At 35.8% G+C, this 20,857-nt stretch overlaps 1 protein-coding gene across 1 annotated transcript; it reads right to left on the minus strand.

The window, feature by feature from the left end:
- Positions 1 to 6,210: 6,210 nt before the first annotated feature.
- On the minus strand, positions 6,211 to 10,432 carry LOC149380928 (uncharacterized). The gene is made up of 16 exons (XM_089601609.1): positions 10,205 to 10,432; positions 9,890 to 10,101; positions 9,697 to 9,773; positions 9,502 to 9,600; positions 9,299 to 9,422; positions 8,922 to 8,980; positions 8,761 to 8,829; positions 8,555 to 8,622; positions 8,367 to 8,463; positions 7,698 to 7,772; positions 7,429 to 7,527; positions 7,209 to 7,352; positions 7,058 to 7,087; positions 6,905 to 6,967; positions 6,732 to 6,809; positions 6,211 to 6,649 (listed from the first exon to the last, which is right to left on the minus strand). Exons 1-16 carry the CDS (start codon positions 10,324 to 10,326, stop codon positions 6,581 to 6,583), a joined length of 1,485 nt encoding a protein of 494 aa, XP_089457735.1. The 5' UTR covers positions 10,327 to 10,432; the 3' UTR covers positions 6,211 to 6,580.
- Positions 10,433 to 20,857: the final 10,425 nt, after the last annotated feature.

The following is a 20,857-nucleotide window of genomic DNA, read 5'->3' on the forward strand; positions in this document are numbered from 1 at the left end:
AAACGTTTCAACTTTTTATTAATGAATAAGCAATTACTAGCAAGAGTCTTCGTGAGACTTTATTACATCAAATGTACAAAATAAAGACTACAACTCTTCTCGTGGGCACCATTGACAACATGTAAGGGCTTGTTGATTAAACATATTGGTCATTCTAAGTTTATGTCTCCTTATCAACATCACTCTCTTGATCTTAGGTCCTTGTTACATGTGCCAGAAATTACTAAAAACCTCCTTAGTGTCTCTAAGTTTTGTCGTGACAACAATGTGTTTTTTGAGTTTCATTCTTTTCATTGTTTTGTCAAGGATCAGATTTCCAAGAATATTCTTTTAGAGGGACAGCTTAAGGATGGTCTATATGTGTTTGACAAGACTCAAGTTCACCTTAGCAGTCCTCAAGTCTCAGAGTCTACCAAGTCTTCATCTCAGTCTTCTCCACAAATGTCTTCAGATCCACCAATTTCTGTTCATACCTGTAATAAAGCTAGTTCCAAGTGTAGAGCCTTTATCTCAGCCTCTGTACCTAAGTCTGAGTTGTTCAAACTTTGGCATTTCAGATTAGATCATCCATCCAGTAAAGTTGTACACAGTGTCATGTCTCAGTGTAATCTTCAAGTCTCCACAAACAGTTTGTCAGTTGAGAAGTGCTCTGCTTGTTGTTTTGGAAAAATACACAAATTTCCTTATTTTCCATCTGATGCTGTGTATAATTCTCCACTGGAACTTGTTTTTACAGATCTTTGGGGTCCATCTCCCACTACATCGAGAAATGGTTTTAGATATTACATGACTTTTGTTGATGCATTTACTAGATACACTTGGATTTACTTTCTTAAAAACAAATCTGATGCATTTGAGATCTTTAAAAACTTCAAAGCCCAAGCTGAGTTGCAACACTCTGCCAAAATCAAGTGTATTCAGTCTGATTGGGGAGGGGAGTTTAGGCCTTTCACAAAATATCTTGAGTCACTGGGAGTTATTCATAGAAAACCATGTCCCTATGCTCATGAACAAAATGGTTTGGTTGAGAGAAGGCATAGGCACATTGTAGAAAATGGTTTAACCTTACTTGCACACTCCTCAATGCCCTTCAGATATTGGGATGAAGCTTTCAAAACAGCTGTCTACTTGTACAATCGACTTCCAACATCTGTTCTTAGTGGTTCCACTCCTTTCGAGTCCCTTTTTCACAAACCACCTAGTTATGCTCATCTCAGAGTATTTGGTTGTGCCTGCTATCCAACCACCCGTCCATACAATAAACATAAACTTGCCTTTAGGTCAACCTTGTGTATCTATCTCGGGGTCAGTCAAAATCATAAGGGCTACAAATGTCTAGACAAAACTGGAAGGGTCTATATTTCTCGTGATGTGATATTTGATGAGTCTCTTTTCCCATATTCTACAATGTTCAATTCTCAGTCACAGTCCTTGTCTCAACCTGATCAGCCTCCTCTTGGTCCACACTTGTCCATTCCTCTTGTGTCATCTGTAGTGAGTCATGACCAATCTGTTCAGTCAACTTGCTCTCATATATTACCATGCACTAATAATGCTGCTAACTCTCCATCTCAGTCTCCTTCCTCAGGGGTACCAACTCCTCCTTTGATAGAAGCTAGTCCAGCATCTGAGATGAGTCCGCTACCTGATGGCTCTTCAAGTCCTCAACCAGGTCCAATCCGTCATGACATGATTACTCAAGCCAAGTTAGGTATCTTCAAACCCAAAGTATTTGCTGCTGCTGTGGAACCTGCAAGTGTGTCAGAGGCAATGTCAAGCAGTCAGTGGACAGGTGCAATGTCAGATGAATATATGGCACTTATGAATGACACATGGTATTTAACTGATCTTCCTGCTGATAGAAGAGCGATTCGTAGTAAGTGGATATTCAAACTGAAGCAAAATGCGGATGGGACTCTCAACAGATACAAGGCTCGTTTGGTGGCTCAAGGTTACAGCTAAACTCCAGGTTTTGACTATAACGAGACTTTCAGTCCAGTTGCTAAACATGTCACAATTAGGGTGATTCTCACTCTAGCCTTTTCAAAGTCATGGCCTGTTAGACAAGTGGATGTGAACAATGCATTTTTAAATGGAGAGTTGGATGAGGAGGTGTATATGGCTCAACCTCAGGGATTTATAGACCCAAATATCCCAATCGTGTGTGTCGTTTGAAAAAGGCTATCTATGGTCTGAAACAGGCTCCCCGTGCATGGTTTCGGAAGCTGAATTCAGCACTTTCTAATATGGGCTTTGTGGCTTCCAAACCTGATCCATCTCTATTCATCAGGTCCTCTGATACTTCACATGTCTTTATTGTGGTGTATGTGGATGATATTCTTGTGACTAGTAGTGACTCTTCAGAGGTTGAGGTGGTGATTCGTCAGCTGAGTGCTGCGTTTTCTCTGAAAGATTTGGGTCTTCTTGATTACTTCCTTGGGATCTAGGTTATCTCGACAGATTCATGGCTTCTCCTCTGTCAAACCAAGTATATTAAGGACCTTCTAGGACGTGCTAAGATGCAATTTACTAGGTCCTATAATACCCCTATGACTAGTGGACTCAAACTAACAGCTTTTGGTAGTGATAGTGTCAATGATACTCAACTGTGTCGCAGTATTGTTGGGGCGCTTCAATATGTCACTATAACTAGGCCTGAACTTGCTTATTCGGTCCACAGAGTATGTCAGTTCATGCACTCTCCTCTTCAGTCTCACTGGGTGGCTGTGAAGAAAATCTTGAGGTATCTCGCAGGCAGGCTATGTTAGGAATAATATTGCCCACTTGAAGATAATGAATAAATGATTACTAAATTCGATAATAGGATTACTTTATTAGCATTATATGATTAGTGGGTTGAGTTCTAAATAATTAGAATCAATAACAACTATCTTCCATAGCCTCCGTATTAAACTGAGTCACGTGCTGGACACCTGAGTTCGGGCGGTGAGCTAAAACGAGGTCGATGACTGATATACGCCTGGAAAGCTATATCTAAAGTCATATATGTGGGAACACATAGGTGAAGGTTGATCACTATGTGGGAGCATTCTACACTTGTGGTAAGTGTACGACTTGGACAGGTCTTGGTGTAGATGTGTCGTTTAAGGACCGTTACGACACACTAACCGAGGCCACTATGATGGTCACAGTGAGACTTGATCTAAATCCTGAAGTGATCATGGACACTGGGTTATGTTACTGGGCTCTTTGACTCATTCGCTAAAAGGCTATTCATGCTCAGCTTATGTCTTGGGAGTTTTATCATAGCATAATTCGAGTGGGAAGTGATTTACAGATACGGAATCCAGCCTTCCTGAAAGAAGGTTAATGTTCTCTCACCTAAGGGTTGATTCCAGAACCGATAGATTGCTAGCACTTTCGAAGTAAGTAACGTTCGAAAGAATCTTTCGCTGGGGAAGCAACAATGCTTAGGGCTGATATGTATCAAGAGAAGTATAACGGAAAAATTGACTTCTCTTGACACGGGTTGAACCTGGAGGATCTTGATCACGAACTGACTATATCAGTGGACACTCGTCACGATGAGTAAATATAATTCTAGTATAAAGGAGAGTTCAGTCTTGGCTTACAAGGTGGAGTATTTGACCAAGATTAGACGAATCGATGGAAAAAGAGAAAAGACTATTTCGTCTTTTTCATCAGATTTGTTGAGCTTCTATTACTAGGTCCATAGTCCCCGATTCGGCTCTGATAAAGGCGGATAAGAACTTTCGTATAATAATGTTTATCATTATTAATCTCACTTGCTGTAATTGTGATTGACAGCATTAATTTTGGAAAACAGGTATTCGCAGAATTAAATAAATATTTATGGTAGAATTGTTTATTTATTGTTTGATCAAGTAAATAAACAATTATTAATTATTTGTTTATTGTTGGACCAAGTAAATAAATAATTAATTGGGTTTTAAGCAATTGGGCCTTGCACACATGAAAAGTCGAATTAGGATTTTTGGCACTAGGGTTTGCGCAAATCTCCTTGGCCGTGTGCCATCAAGTTCGAAAATTCAAAATTGGTATTTACCAATATTTTCTCTTTAATTGTTTAAATAAAGGAGAGAGAATAATATAAGATATTGTCCTATATTTTCTCCTTATTTAAAGGAAAGTATTTAGGAGAATATATGAGAATATATTTAAATGGAAATAATATATTCCCATAGATATTGATCTGATGGATGAGAGAAAAAGTATGATTCACTTGTTGAGATCCAATGGCCTAGATTTAATCCACTAGTGTGAACACAATAAAAGAAAATAAAATATTCTGGAAGATTCCATGAATATCTCATTTTACTACTATAAATAGGGGTTCATGAGAAGGCAAAAATAAGCAATTATTTTGTGAAAATTTCGTGCATCCTAGCCTCTCTTTGGCCGTGCATCTGCCTCTCCCTCCCCTCGGAAATTCGTTTCCATTCTTAGTAAAATAAGAGCGAGATCTCGAAACACCTAGTTTCGTGATCTAGTGAGATAAAGACTGTACCCACTCATCTTTCTTATTCGTTTCGGAGATTACGTTTCGGAAGACTAAGGTGTCATCCTCGAGTCCTTCATCAAGTCGACGCAAGGAGTACGCGATTGGTTTATGAGCGTTCTGTAACTGAACCGAAAATCAATGTAAGTATTCGTTTTTCGCTCAAATCGGTTGCTTGATAAATATGCTCTCGTGAATTAAATTAATTAAACATAACTAGATCTTGTTAATTATAACCATAATTTAATTAGCTTATGATCAGCGTAATTAATTATTTTTCCTCATTAATATGGTTATATGGTGGAATCATCTCAAACGAGTCGCATCAGAACGATTGTTCGTGTCTGATACGCGCTTGATTCCCCGACACGCTAGACTATGGTTTGCGTATCACAAAAGCCTCTCACTTTGATGTCACAACGTTCAATGATGCTGATTGGGGATCGAACACTGAAGATCGCCGGTCAGTTTCAGGTCACTGCGTATTCCTTAGTGGAAATCTGGTGTCCTGGAAGTCCAAAAAGCAGCATACAATCTCTTGTTCCTCTGCTGAGGCAGAATTCCGTAGCCTGGCTGGGGTGGTCGCTGAGGTTACTTGGTTGTCTGCTTTGATCTCCGAGCTGCGTCTTCCTCAGACTCGTGTACCTGATGTGTGGTGTGACAATCTCAGCACGGTGATGTTATCAGCGAATCCTGTTCTCCATGCACGTACTAAGCATATGTTGAGATGGACTTATACTTTGTTCGTGAAAAAGTTGCTCAAGGTCTTCTCCGAGTCAAGCATGTTCCTTCCTGTGATCAAGTGGCTGATGTTCTCACGAAGGTTATTTCAAGCTCCAAGTTTCTGATTTTGCGCAGTAATCTCAAAGTCGAAAGTCTCTCCAACTTGAGCTTGAGGGGGGCTATTAAGGAACTCTCTTAGTTTAGTCAGCCACGTGGCTTTTACTTACTGGTCATTGTAATTTCCTTTTGCCTAGTAGACTATAAATAGTCCACGTCACTATTGTATCATTTAGCTTGATTCAAATATATTGAGAACCGCCAAATTCTCTCTCTCTCTCTCTCTCTCTCTCTCTCTCTCTCTCTCTCTCTCTCTCTCTCTCTCTCTCTCTCTCTCTCTCTCTCTCTCTCTCTCTCTCTCTCTCTCTTCCGACAAACTATGGTGGAGTTCTCTTTATCATCAATATATCTCTCTCTCTCCAATTTTTTTCTTTTATAAGTTACTTTATTCTTTTCATTAGTCAAGCCTACCTCGAAAGGAATTCACATTTCAAATCTCCTATTTTCATGTTTTGCACTCAGAAAGAAAATGTCATCATCCCAAATCTCTCTTTCACACGACAATCATTAAGCTTCCAACTTTTATTATGTTTTGGTATCCAAATGAGTACCTGTTATATATCTATTTCGGATTTCTGTTCGATGGTAGATCTATAAAATACTAGATACTGTAAGGTCTGCGTTAGGAAGTTGTAACATAAACTTCGCTCTCTCTCTCTCTCTCTCTCTCTCTCTCTCTCTCTCTCTCTCTCTCTCTCTCTCTCTCAAGTCGGATGATAAGGCGTCATAGAAGTAATTGATCCAGACCTGACCTCAGAACAACCCTGCATGATATCAGGCTGCTGCGTGGGAGGTGTTTTTCTTATCTGTTTCCCAAACTGCAACAATACAGCCCATGTATTTGCTGCTAAACCATTATTTCTGGACTGTTTTTCGATGGGGCAAGTTTCTGGTGTCATTTTCATTTTCCCAGGTTTCTCTGGCTTTTAACAAAATATCGTTTCTGGATAAATAAATAAATAAAAATGTAAAACTTGAGAGCGTTATTTATAGCAGCAATGAAGTAAAAAAATTACAAACAAAGACTAGCCACCCAAACATTGCTTTTATAAATATATAAATAAAAAAACTTGTCGCACACACGAGAGTAATAGATTGACTTCATTGGGGGCCATAACTTTGCTTTGTTATCTCAGTGACCTTTTTCTTGAGCCATGTTCACTGCTTGTCGCTTGCCTCCCAGAAAAATGCAGGGCTTTTTCTGCAGAAAAATTAAGCTTATATAGCGAAAGACCTGAACTAACACTTCCTCTTATTGAAATTCCCGAATCTTTTTGAGATCGCGGCATCAGATAATGTGTCCCACATCTGCAAATTTCCATGGAGTTAGTAAAAAAAAAAATCTTATTTGAAATGTATAATTGTGGGATTTGATAAAAAGAAAGCTCACTTCTAATCTGCCTTTTGAACCCCCGAGGGCCAGCAAAAACGGATTGTCCTCCGAGAAAGCAAGGGAAAACACAGCTCCCTGATAATGTTCAGAAAAAAAAATAATAATAATAATAATAAGTGAGAAATCAATTCATGACTCAAATGAAAGAACATACTTTCAGAATCACTTACAGCTTTAGGATTCTTGGACGCAATGCAAGATGGTTGATTATTTGACAAATCCCACAGTTTTACCTGGATATAAAATAATTTATATCAGCTACAATCGTCTGTCTATGTCTAAAATTAAAAACCCATGAATCAGTGAAAGGAGTCTTCACTTACGGATTTATCCTCGGAACCAGTTGCAAGAAACTGAAAGGAAAAAAAGTAATAATAAATAAATAAATTTAGAATCATAATGACCAAATCATGATAGGAAGAGTCGGAGTCACGAAAAACCATATGCACAACTAGAGAAAATAAAAGTGTATACATTAGGTGCTGCAGGATTGTACGAGACTGAGCAAACAGCTTTGTCGTGAGCGTGGAGCGTAAAACTTGGTTTTGGCTTGATAGTTGGATCGGATGTTGCAGTCCGAATATCAAATCCCTTTACTGTACCGTCTGCAAGAGACACCTAATTTACACGGTAACACACTATTATTATATTTACTCGTGAGTATCAAGATAAACACAATAAAAAAGACACATACCACAAACAAATGTTCATTATGCGGATCCCATGCCAAACTTTCAACATCCGACTCAACTGTCCACTTGTAACCAGGATGTGCAGGGTCTCTTCCGTCCCTCTGCAGCAAAATAACCATTGAAGAAAATACATTCGTTTTAGATCAATTAAATTGACATATATAATTCAATGCAGATCAAATCAAACACAAATTGAAATACTTTAATACAGAGTTCATACAGAAAGTTGTAGAGTCAAAAAAATTTGTGAAGCATGAGTCTGAACATTTACCATGACGACAGTGTGATCAAAGGAGCCACTAAGAAGAACTCGTGGCACATGAGGGTTCCATGCAACGGCCTGAACCTGCACAAATAAGTTCAACCATGGGAATGCAATTTAGACTCGGAATGAAAAAATAAAAAGTCGACACTAGTCTAACGAAACTCTATAGCAAATATAATGGTCTGAGCCAGGAACAAAGCCAGTAAGGAGCCAGAGGGGACTGTAGGCCCCCCTCAAAAAAATATTTGCACTTTTTCCCTTTTTAAATTTTTGCTACATTTTTTACCCTAAAACTTTACAAATTAGCCCCCCGTCAACTTTTTTTTGCATAATAGCCCTCCCTAACTTGAATTCCTGGCTCTGTCCCTGGTCTGAGCCATAGTGATTGTCTTAACCTAAATCACAACCTCCCATGAGAATGGATGAGCAACAAGTTGATGCCAATAATGCGAATTAAAAAACTAAAAATCCACATAATAAAAATCAATTAATGTGTGTTTCTTCACACAGCTTTATCAAACCAACTTTGCATAGATCAACTAAAGAACCTTAATCTTGTATTTAATAATTGTCAAATCAAATTGCAAAGATCTACCCAGATGACCTTAACCCATGTTGACCTGCACAATAAACATACTGATGAAATGAACATTTCAAGTATTATATCATTTTTACCTTATCAGTATGATGCTGCATGGTAATGTCACACTTTTCGGCAGCGACATCCCAAATCTTTACATGATTATCAGCGCTGGCACTAGCTAGGACGTTCCTGTTTTTATTCAAAATAGAAAAGCATCCTCAAGGAAAATATTAAAAAATCCAAAGCCAACATGTACACCAGATAAGAAGCAAGAACTAACCTGTACTGTTTGTTCCAAGCCAGACCTAGTACTGAATCAGTGTGGCTGCCCTCTTTGTATATGACTTTCTATACCCAAAAAAAATTAATTAAAATGTACACTTGCAACTAATAAGAACCGAATATTTCAATGAGATAAAAAAAAATTAAGAAAAATTAAAAAAAAAAAAAAAAAAAAAAAAAAAAGATAGGAACTTTAGTACAAACCTTTTTTCCCTTTTTACGCTTCTCCATCTCAATACCGCCCAACACCTTACATGGCTGTACGGCGTCAATCTAAAAGATACAGAAAAGGTTTGCCAAAATTCAATCAAGTACTGTTGACCTAATAGTTTACTAGATACAAAAACTTTAATCAATATACTTACTACGTCAAGGTCCCAAATCTCAATGGCAGGTCCCATTGATCCAACAGCCATAAAATTCCCTGTTAATGGAAAAAGAAAAAATTAAAAAAAGTCACGTAAAGATAAATTTAGTTCACCTGATTGTTTATTCCCTATTTTGACCGCTAAATTTAAGTTCACAGATTAAGAGTCATACTATTCTAAATACCTGACTTCCGTGATACTTCAGGGTATGCAAATAAATACAAAACAAAGTGATTCCTAATCGGCGATTGAAATTAAAGATAGCTAGGGATGATCATCTACATTGAATTGGAATACCCATATACAAAACAAAGCAATTTCATAACCATCTGCAATCAAATTGAAATACTTAAACCCATGAGCCGAAACCACACCTTTGTCACCGCCATTAAGAGGACAATCCAACCACGCCATGCATAGAATGAAATCATAAGCCATGATTTCATGGTGGACATAAGTGTTTATTCCATCCTCAACAGTGTCTTCGCATACCCAGACCTAAAATAAATCAGAAACAAGATTTTTAACTTGAATCAAAGAACAAGACCAATATAAACATTCATGTTTGGGCTATAACCTCAATCTGATGGCCGTCGTCATTGTTCCGTGAACAAACAATGACTGAATCCGTTGGATTAATAGTCAAGTCCTCCATATCTTCAGAATCCTCATCTTCCTTCATAGAAAAAACACTAAGACTCTTCCACAACAAAAGCAAAGGAACACAAAAATAAAAAAAAATAAAAAATAAAGTTGAAGCAACGAAACTCACATCTTTATTCTTAAGATACGGATCCAAAGCATTACTCGGGTAGTAAAGATCGCCGGGTCCTTTGAACATATCAACCCCTGAACCAAGCAACAAAAACATCAATCTTTAATTAAAAACCAAATTAAATTATTTTTGGTACAATAGTTTGCAAAGCTAATGAGCAATTATATGTGAGTGTGTGAGCGCTCAGTACCATTATCGTCTTCTTCATCATAATTATCCATATCAAGCTCCTTCAATCCATCAGCTATGTCCTCGAGCTTGGCGTCATTGGAAGGTTTCTGAACATCATCATCACCATCATCATCGTCAATATCGTCATGGCTATCACCTTCGTCGTCATCGTCAATGCGATTTTTACTCTCACCATCACGAAGGTCGTCCATGTCCGCATCGCTATCCCCACTGTGAATAACAATAACAAGAGAAAAAAAAATTAAATATTTGAAGCCAAAACTTTCGACGATCTCGAGAAGAACCTAATCAAAGAGAATAGCAGTGTTCTTACCCTCCTCCGTCCAAGACGCCAGTGTTAATCATCTCCTCGATTTCTTCTTTGGTAGGTAGTTCGGCGACGGAGGGGACTGATTTCGGAGCTCCCTTTGGAACCCAAGCGATCACCGAAATCATTTCTGCCAAACAGAGAGACTACGCCTGTGTGCTGAAGAAAGAAAGGGTTTAGGGAAGGAATTGAGGGTTTTGTGTTAGCGTGTGAAGAAGCTTAAAGAGAGACATAAGACTAGGGTCTGTACAACTTTTATTTTGCTTGAAAGCCCTCGTTGAAAAGGATATTTGGAGTTACTTCCACGTACAAAAAAAAATAATAATAATAATAAGAAAATAAAATAAAATAAAATTCTACCCGAACAACATAATATCCCATATTTATTTTTTCTCCACATAAATTAAATTAAATATATATATATATATTTATTTATTTATTTATTTTAGAGAGAGCTATTAAATTTAGAGAAATTGTCATTACTGTCATTCGATAATATTTTTCTTATTTTCCATCAAAATTATAATTTGAACAAAAATAGTAGTGGGCTCGATGCACAAATATTTTTTTGTCCTCTCTCTATTGTTTTCTTTCTTTCTCTCTTTTTCTCTCTGCTCTCTTGTTCTCTCTCCTCTTTCAAACTCTTCTTTATTCTCGTCCAAGAAAAAAACCTACAACATTCGATGACGAGGCAAAATCGGAGATCACTGCGCTTGCCAGTCGTTCGAGTTCAAGGACGAGCTCTGCCAGCAAACCGTGATTCTGGCGGAGGAAGGCTCTACTTTCGTCGGAGAGCTACGAGGTTGCTATGCTTTTCGTCAGGGAGGCATTGAGGCGGTGCGGAGACGAGAAGAGCTGCCTCGTGGTTACCTGACGCCCCACAACTCCAGCCTCAGTCGCGAATTCTACACCGGCGGCCACCTCGGATTCTCAATCCACTACGTCTTCGTCTCGCCGTTCCTCCGCTGCGTCCAGACCGTGATTGGGATCTCTGGCGACGGTGGAGATTTGGAGGCGATGATGGTTTATTCTCCGTTGGATTCATAAGGGTAGGGTTCTGGCGGTTGGAAAGTGATGAATTGTTCTTCTTTTTCGTTGAAGCGACTATCCCTAGTCGGAGAGCTTGATTACGACGGTAACGAAGATGAGGAAGAGATTTCCGATGGCATGGCCGACAGATGGGTTGCTCTTTTATTGCAGACATAGATATCAACTTCAGTCATTGTGCCAATTCATATATCAGTGATTTATCCTTTTTTAAAATTCTAAAGAATCTGTATATGTGTAATGGTGATTGAATTTGAAGGACATAAAGAAGAATAAATTCATATATCAGTGACGGTGATTGAATCGAAAGGACATAAAGAAAAACACTAAAAAAAAGGATAGATGATCCAAAGTCTTAATACAATGCCCTGTTTAGTGTGTCGCCTTCGTAAATAATCCACACTCAAGCTTATTACTATATTGATGCTATTTGTGTCTGAGAAAGAAAGAAAATGAGTTAGCATCCATTTTAGAAATGGGACGAGTTTCGGTGATCGTTTATAAATGGGACAAGCTTCGGTAATATTTTTTAAGTAAGAATATATTTCATTAACTATCAGTTGATGATTAGAGAAAAGTGTCAATTGTTGACAATTATGTCAACAAATCATGTCGATTGTTGACATCAATGTCAACAAATTATGTCAATTTGTTTATATTTATGTCAACAAATCAACCAATTTTCTAGTGTTGTCAATTGCTGACGTATACATGTCAATTGTTGATATTTATGTGTAATTTTTTTACATCTATGTCAATAAATTACGTCAATTGTTGACATTTATGTCAACAAATCAATCAACTTTTTCAATGTTGTCCATTATTGACATATATGTCAACAAATAATCGAACAAATTGAGAATTCTATAAATAAAAATATATATACATACTCTTGACACAAACGAGACTCAAAGAAAAAAATTTAAAAAAAGGGTAAAAATGAATTAAAAAAAAAATGTTTTCTCCTCCTTTTACTATAAAGTCGCTATAAGAGATGTATAGCGTTATATCTAAAGGGACAATTAGGTCAGTAACCAAATAACTCACCCTCATTTTCAAAATAGTCAAAGTTTCATTTTATTAAGAAAATAGTTCACCAGGCCGAAATAAATTCATTAACGGGTTAGGTTAATTTTATTTACTTCGGAAAATAGCCTTCCAGACCAAAGTAAATTAATTAACGTGGTTAGGTTAATTAATTTACTTCGGTCTAGCGGGCTATTTTTCCTAATAAAATGAAACTTGGCTTAAATCCTTAAAAGGAGGCAGAGAATTAGTTAGTTGCAACAAATACTTGATATTTAAATTATTAAATATTAATTTGAAAATTCATAAATATTTTATTCTTGTAAAAGAGTTAATAAGAATTACAATATAATTGTTGGTTTCTAGATTGGTCTAGTGGTAATCTCACACTTATCTCCGTTGTGAAGTCTTGGGTTCAATCCCCGTGAACTGCAGAAATACATGTTCTTTTATATGAGTGGAGATTTATCATATTTTAGCTTATTGTTTACAAAAAATCGGCTACATAGCCATCTTTAAGGCTAGCAATTTGGTTTTAGCCAACCTTTCGTTAATTTTCTGTAAATAGACATCTTGCTTACATGGCAGTTTATTAATTGAAATAATTTTACACGTTTGCCCTTATTTATTACGCTAACTAATTATAATTAGAGAGTTTTTTTTTTATTTTGAATCTTACCGATTTGGAAAGATTTATTAATGTGTATTTTAGGGTTTTTGGACGTGAGAATTTGCGTTGACTTTAGCTAAGTTGTTTCTATTTTTGTGGCTATTAATTATGGAATAAAATCTGTAAATCTGGAAATATGTTATTTATTTTGGCTGGATCTTTCTTGATCCAATTTTACATTCAAATTTTATTCTTTCTTAACATGTAAATAACTCTCTTATTAACATGGTTACATATAGATGAATCAATTTACAATTTACATGACTCTTATTTACAAATCCAATTTATATCCAGAAGACAAGAAGAAAGAGGAAAATAAAACCAAAAAAATCATGTGTAAAATAAAGAACAACAATGAAGCTCGATCTGAAGAAATTCTCGACCTCATCGTTCTCGGCATCGAAGACGAACCAATGCAAACATTCCGTTCGAGAATCGCCACACTGGTGTTGTTATTGAGGAGCGGCGGATGAGGCGTGGGAGTGGGCGGTGGTGATTTCTCCATTCTTCTTCTAGGGAACGGCGATGGTGCGATGAAAGAGGTTCCTCAATCAGAGGAATTTTAGGTTTTCTTTTCTTTTTTTGGTTTTTTGTTTCGGGATTATGGTTAGGTTGAGGAGCTAACAAATTAATGACTTTTAATTTGTTTTCTCGAATAGCGCGACAGTTATGATGACCAAATCTTTTGTAATTATGTTTTATTATTCAGTTTAAAATGAGCGGAATAGTTATTGAGGTCTGTTTGGTCTTTTAATTAGTTGGTAATTGGTGGGCGTGACTATTTACTGAAAATTAACAAAATATTGGCTAAAAACAAAACATCTATAACCAAATGTACACCTATATAACCCTATTGTTTATGTACTATCATGTTGGTCAATATGCCTACGGTGCGAATGTATACACCATGTCACTTGGTCGATAGCTACTTTCAAAAAAAAAATACAATATTGTCATAGTTATAAGTCCACTTTTTCAAAGAAGCTGAATAAAAAAAAAATAACTACCAAACTAAAAAGGAAATACAATTAATCGATAATTAAAAAAAAACCATTTCTCATGTGTAGTTATTAGTTAGCCTCTCTCTCTCTCTCTCTCTCTCTCTCTCTCTCTCTCTCTCTCTCTCTCATATCTTTATATTAAAAAAAATAAATTAAATTTTATAACATAATTTATTGTTTATAAATATTTATAGTAGTAATATTGAAAAAATCATAATATAAATTTTACTATGTATCCCATCGTAAATAATGGTTCATCTTTCACCGTTGTTGCCATCACTTTCGTGATAGTGAAAAAATAATTCAAAATATGAAGTTTTACAATTTATTGACATAAAATGTTCTATTTCCATCAAATCCGTGCATTTTTTTTTTTTTTACAATAGATTGCCTTAAATAACTTTTTCCCCTTTTCATCTCTCATGCATTTTCCCTACTTATCTTTATTAGTAAAAAAATAGATTAATAAGTAAATGATCTTATGAAACTTTGGGTTGTAGTGCCCATAAGTTTTCTTCTAATTTAACTCAATGACCGATAAAAAGAAAAAAAAAATACGTGTTGCGGCATAAATATTGGTTGTTACTTTTTTTATAAATGCACGGAGTTTCTATAAGAAATTACGTAAAAAAACCTATAGATATATTAGAATAGCATCTTAATACAATGCACATTATATAATTAGATCGGAGTAAATCTAACACTAAGAACATGTGATCGCTAACAAGAAACCTACATTTAATGGTAGATGGCGGCTAACTCGTCTCCAATCAAAAGTAAACCAAGTAACACCTAACAACAATATAAATAGTTCCCAAACACCACAAAACTAATAATACATACCCAATAATAAACCAAAACAACTAAATATATAACTAAATGCAAATTATCCAAACAAAAACGGAACGTCATATTCCAGAACACACCCGATGTCGGTCGTTGTCCAAACTTCGCCCCTTAACACTCCTCGTCGAGGACATAAGTTCCACTCGTGTAGTCAGGGCGAAGAAGGAATCAACGACTGGCAGATGTGACGATATGTCAGCCACTGACTAAAGTTCGCCCCAGACACTCGTCGTTCCGGACAAAAACTCCACCCTTGCAACAGAAGCAACAAAGGAATCAATGACCAATGGAAGTGACAACTCTGAAGACCATAAACAACGACCCTGCTCATGAAGAAAGAGGTGACCAGAAGCGGACATTTAAGGTGACAAAGGAAAGAACGACCAAAATAGACGTCGGGGGCAGCAGGGGAAGTGTTGAAAATCCTAGTTTTCTATATTTAGAGAGAGTGTGTTACACTTTTTATAATGGTTGTTATTGAACGGGGTTTCATATACGTTTTGTACAAAAGATCATTTTAGATTTAATTCTCTTATTCGAAATTGGATTTCAACAAATCATATACAAAAAAAGAAGATAAGCTACAAAGATCGACTACATCAAGAAAATTGACTTTGATTGGTATAAATAAGTTTCTTATGCATGCCAAACTGACATGCAAGATCTAGTATTCTTTCGTAGATAATTTGTCCACAATTGAGCATTTTTCGTTATGTTTGGAGCGTTAAAACCGACTTGTGTTCTTAATTACTTTATTAGGCACATATATCTTTATTAGGCACATATGTCATTACTATATAGTTATTACTCTAGGGTTTGGTGTTTTGTACGTATCCTTTTTGTGAGAAACACCCTGGAGAAGCCTCGTCAGAGTTTCTAGAGGAAACAAGGTCATCTCATACTCAATGCGAGATTGAGTTGCAGTCACAAAAGTAGACATAGACCGGGTCAATAGTAAAGGATTTGATAGTAACTAAACTAAGTTACTATATTGCGAATTATTTATTATTTCAATACTCTGCAATTTGATTTCGTGCTCATTATTATTTCAATATTTTCAATACGTCTAATATAAATTGTCAAAATGTTTTTTATTGTAAATTTTAGTAATTTCAAAAGGACTACTAATGAATTGAGATTGCATCATTTACATATTACTAGAAATGACATTAATTAGCAAAGTTGATATATTGTGTGCCTAAAATTGTCCATAAGAAATGCTATACCAAACAACTTATCATGCAAACCATATTGCGATCTATATTAAATTCCTTTGTCAAAACACCAGAGAATTTTGCGTTGTTACTAACCAAACCGCAAGTCTCTTGATTCAGGTTGCATTTTTATGGTTGTGCTATCTTCTTCAATCAAACTAACATGATGACACTAATCTTTCTTTTGAGATTGTAAATAATTTATATGAAGAAGATTATATGAGCTATTATTTAAAGCACAAAAAAAGTTATCATATTTTTTACAACATTATTGTGTTATCATATTTTTTACAACATTATTGTGACTTAATTCAATTGAACAATACTGATATATTTTGTGTGGATAAATTTTGCTGGATTTTATTGATTGAGAATATATGTAGATTTAGCTATTAAGAGAATGGGCAATTTTTTAAATATATAAATTCTCAAGATAAACCAAAAGACTTTGATTTTATATTATTTTATATACATAATGCGTACCGGATGTAATATGTATATATATATATATATCCATGTAAGTTATAAAGCTAAGTATCGAGAAAACTAATTCAAATAAACCACCACAACCAATTATATTTTGTTTTGTTTGGTTTTCTTTTACCTTTTCAATCAGATTAGTTTGAGTTTTAAAAATAAATAAATAAAATTAGTTGTATCGATTTAGGTTGATAATACATTAAAAAATTGACCAACTGATGGAGATATTCCTTAATGAATAAAAACTCACACGACGCAAGCGCATGTATCGTCAAGTAATAGATGTGCAGGGTATCGATCTCAAGAGGAACTCGTTCTATTTTTTTTATGAAAACTAACTAGAAAATCCTTGAGAGTTATAAAAATGCAAAAGTTAGGTGTTTTGATGGCTTTTGAGTGAGCTGAAATTAAAAAATGCACAAAAAAATCAAAAGCAATAAAACGAGACTGATAGGAGAGCGAAGTGGTGCAACTTCATAGGTTCCTCGATTCGGTCAGTTCTAAGGATTCTAGCGACAGCTATTGTTTGGGTAAACCTAGTCTAATTTTCTTTTGAATGCCCATTAATCTCTCTCGTGTAGAAACGTGCCTAACTGTTTGACAAATTTACACCTCTCAACTTGGATCCTATTCAAACAAATAATTTCATTTGCTACGAGAATTCAAATAACTATACAAACATCCTAGTCTTTCAATTGAGCTAGGTACGCGGATGAGAGAATAGGTTGAGCACACTCGATTACCACATCTCGGTGTCTAAACGGGTCTAGAGATTCACTACCTAGTTAGCTAAGCCAAGTAATGATATTACCCACCCCAATTCTTTTGATTACCACAAACAAACCACAATTAAACACAAAACTAGAATAATACTAACCGAATCAATTCACCCAACTACATTGCACTCCTCATATGTGTTTAGCTTTTCATAATTATGATTAAACACAAAGAGAGACATATTAATTCAAATCCACAATCAAAACCAAATCAACAATCTCTAAAATAGTCTCAATTAAGATCTTTAAAAGTTATTTTAAATTAACTAAACAAGGTTCAAGCTAAAATGGAAACGAAACACAATAGAGTTCAAAAATCCAAATAAGGAGAAGAGAAGAGTTATAAGGATTGAGCAACTGGAGGTTATAGAGGTGGAGATGCTTGTCACTAGCTACTCCTTCTTCTTCATCTCTCCAAGTCCTTCAATGGCTCCTTCTCTCTCTCTCTAAGAGCTTAGCTCTCATCTCTTCCTCTTCAAAACTAAGTCTAAAGTGTAATGTGTTTCAATGACTTAAAATAAGAGTATAATACTTTTCCAAAGGATGTTTTCGGAGTATTTGGGACCATTGGATGTTATCCAAGAGTCAAGAGTGGCTCAAAAATGCGAGCTTTAAAAAGCTGCAAATGAGCTCCACGTATTGCGTCGAGAATTTTGACGTGTCGCGGTGCCTACGTGAGGAAGCACTGTTTGGATTTTTGCCTGCTCAACACAATATGTGGGATACATGATGCAATGCGTGGACTCCTTATGTCAACATTGATTTGCGTTGACTTTTGACTCTTGACTTCAAATGACCATAACTTCCTCGTTTTTGCTCCGAATAAGCACATTTTCGAAACCCGAACCTTCTCTTACCCTCTTATATATGCAAATGCACTAAAACTACAAAATAACATCAAAAAACTCAAGAACAAGTCTATATTCACTCTCGAAAAGCATTCATAAGCGTGAATGAATCGCACTTATCATTAACCCAACCTGATTAACCTTACTATTTCTTGTCACGAATTATGATCCATTTGCTGCTTGCTTGATCTTGCCTATGTCATATCTCACATAGTCCACTCTAAATTTCTTATAACATACATTCTTCATAACTTAAAATTGGCAACTTTAATATCAAATCTTGATTTCATACAAATCCTTCAACAAAAAAATAGTAGACAACAACCATCTAAAAACTAAATTTCATAGAACGAGGAAGGAGATTTAGACACGATTGCCTTATTTTTTCAGCTGTAAGTTTTTATGTCACAATCTATATTTGTTGTCACTATTTTTAGAGTTAAAATATATATAAATACGAAACATGACTATGATAAAAACATGAGTGTTAAAATGTATATAGATACGAAACATGACTATGATAAAAAAAACAAAAAATTAGGTAACTAGCCAACTAAAAAGTTTGAGATTGATATATAGTCAATGTTTCATAAATCTTAGATAAATACCCATAAAAATGACGCGACATTCTTGATTTGCTCTTTCATTGAGATAAAAGGGTCAGGTATTTACGTCAATTTAAACGTGTCAATACATGAACGTGACTACTTATCTAAGATTTACGAAATATTGACTATATAGCAATGTGAAACTATAAATATGACTATATACTTAATGCACCAAAAAAAAACATGAAAGGTGCATATAAGTTTATCATTGTAAAAATAGAAAAATTATTCCTTTACAAAGAGAAAATTAATTGTAAAAACGATAATAAGTGTGAATGATGATTACTAGTCGCAAGCAAAAAAACAATAAAGTAGAAATGAAAATTGTGTATTGCCAAGTGATTGTTAAAGATATGTTGAGTGTTCGTTTTGTTGCCTCTTGAAGTTGAAAAATGGTTACAAGACACAAAAATTTAAGAGTTTTGTTAGTATCTAGCCTCTTAATAGAAGGGATATTAAAATAATAGCCAATGTTTGAGTTATATTAAGGAATTAGCCAACGAATTTTTAATGTGCCTAAAATACCCTTAAATGTTGATTGCGTCCAGGGAATCTTGGCCCATTTCTTGGAATAGAGTTCGGAAGTGACGATTCCTAATGCAATCCAAAGAGAAGGAGACGGCGATCAATTTTGTGTGTTTTAGTTTGGGTTGAGCCTCGTGGGGGATCGATTTCTCCATCCTCGCCGTGAGCTTCAAGATTTGCATCACCAGGCTTCATTCTTTAAGCTCAAACCCTCTCATTTGACCATCGAACCAGCTTCTCCGAGACTATTCTCCGATTTTGTAGAAGAGGTGGCATTTACGGCACTCGAACGCAGGCCATGACGGGGACGATCGCCGCAGCGTCCATGGAAATGACGGCGAGAGAATCTTCAAACTATGCTGACCTCACCGCGCATTCCATGTGTTCGACGAAATGCCATACCCATCCTATCCGCCGCCGGAACTTCCTGGCCTCGCCATCGGCAATTCGTGCCGCCGCGAAACTTGGGGCTCGCGGCGAGGACGACGAGGACTCGGTGCTTTGACTGGGAAGACGAGGGCTCGGATTTGGAGGCGGAGATTTTGGAGTTCATGAAGAGCTCTTCGAAGCCCGAGTCTTTTCCGACCCGGATTGAGCTCGTTGAAGCGGATCGGGTCGATTTGGCCAAGGCTGTCGTTTCGAGAGGTGGTTGGTTGTCGTTTGGTTGGGATTCAGAAACCGAAGAAGAGAACAATAATAATGGTGCGTGGAATGATAATAATAACGACGATGATAAGGATTGTAGTAATTTTGGGGAAGCAAATTACATGATGAAGAAGCCTCGTCGATTCTTTCACTATATCCTTACGCTCAAAATGAGACTGAGTACGGTAGTACCACGCTGTGTTGAACTTCAATTATTTTTTATATATTTATTATTAGTGCGGCTATTGATTTCAACTCCAAATTAGTTTAGTAAAATTTGCAAATGTGGTGTAAATGTGGTGTCATGGATTTGCAAATGAATGAATTTTCGGTACTTGAATGTGATCAGGACTGTGAATTTTAGGTACCTGATTGGTTGTTTTAATGCGGCTATTGATTTCAACTCCAAATTAGTTTAGTAGAATTTTTGTCTCAAATTTATGTTGAATTTCTCCGATGGTTATATTTACCATAGAAACGAATGATTTACTCAATGATTAATATGATTTACTGTCCTCGATTGTTCACGAAAATAATTAGTAAATCGTATTTACTATTAGATTAACTAGTCCTCATCTCTTATACTTTTCCAATTAGATTAACTAGAAAATGTTATGGTTAACCTATAAATGTACCTAATAAGATTTATTGTTGTTCTTGTTACGGTAAATAAAATTTACTATTGTTCTTGTTACGGTAAATACGATTTACTGTTGTTCTTGTAACGGTAAATAAGATTTACCATTGTTCTTGTAACGGTAAATAAGATTTACCATTGTTCTTGTGACGGGAAATAAGATCTACTTTTGTTCTTGTTACGGTAAATAAGATTTACTATTATTCTTGTTACGGTAAATAAGATTTACTATTGTTCTTGTTACGGTAAATAAGATTTACTTTTGTTCTTGTTACGGTAAATAAGATTTACTTTTGTTCTTGTTACGGTAAATAAGATTTACTGTTGTTCTTGTTA

This window comes from Urtica dioica, chromosome 11, assembly GCF_054948205.1.
Source record: "Urtica dioica subsp. dioica isolate 48M chromosome 11, U.dioica_male_clone48M_v1_H2, whole genome shotgun sequence".
NCBI lineage: Eukaryota > Viridiplantae > Streptophyta > Magnoliopsida > Rosales > Urticaceae > Urtica > Urtica dioica.

What these genes read in the sequence shown, in the direction of transcription:
- LOC149380928 (XM_089601609.1), bottom strand. Translation starts at nt 10,326, where the DNA reads ATGATTTCGGTGATCGCTTGGGTTCCAAAGGGAGCTCCGAAATCAGTC. An exon ending in ACGACGGCCATCAGATTGAG is followed by an intron (nt 9,423 to 9,501) that starts GTTATAGCCCAA and finishes GATTTATTTTAG; the next exon opens with GTCTGGGTATGCGAAGACAC. An exon ending in GTTCAAAAGGCAGATTAGAA is followed by an intron (nt 6,650 to 6,731) that starts GTGAGCTTTCTT and finishes GGAAATTTGCAG; the next exon opens with ATGTGGGACACATTATCTGA.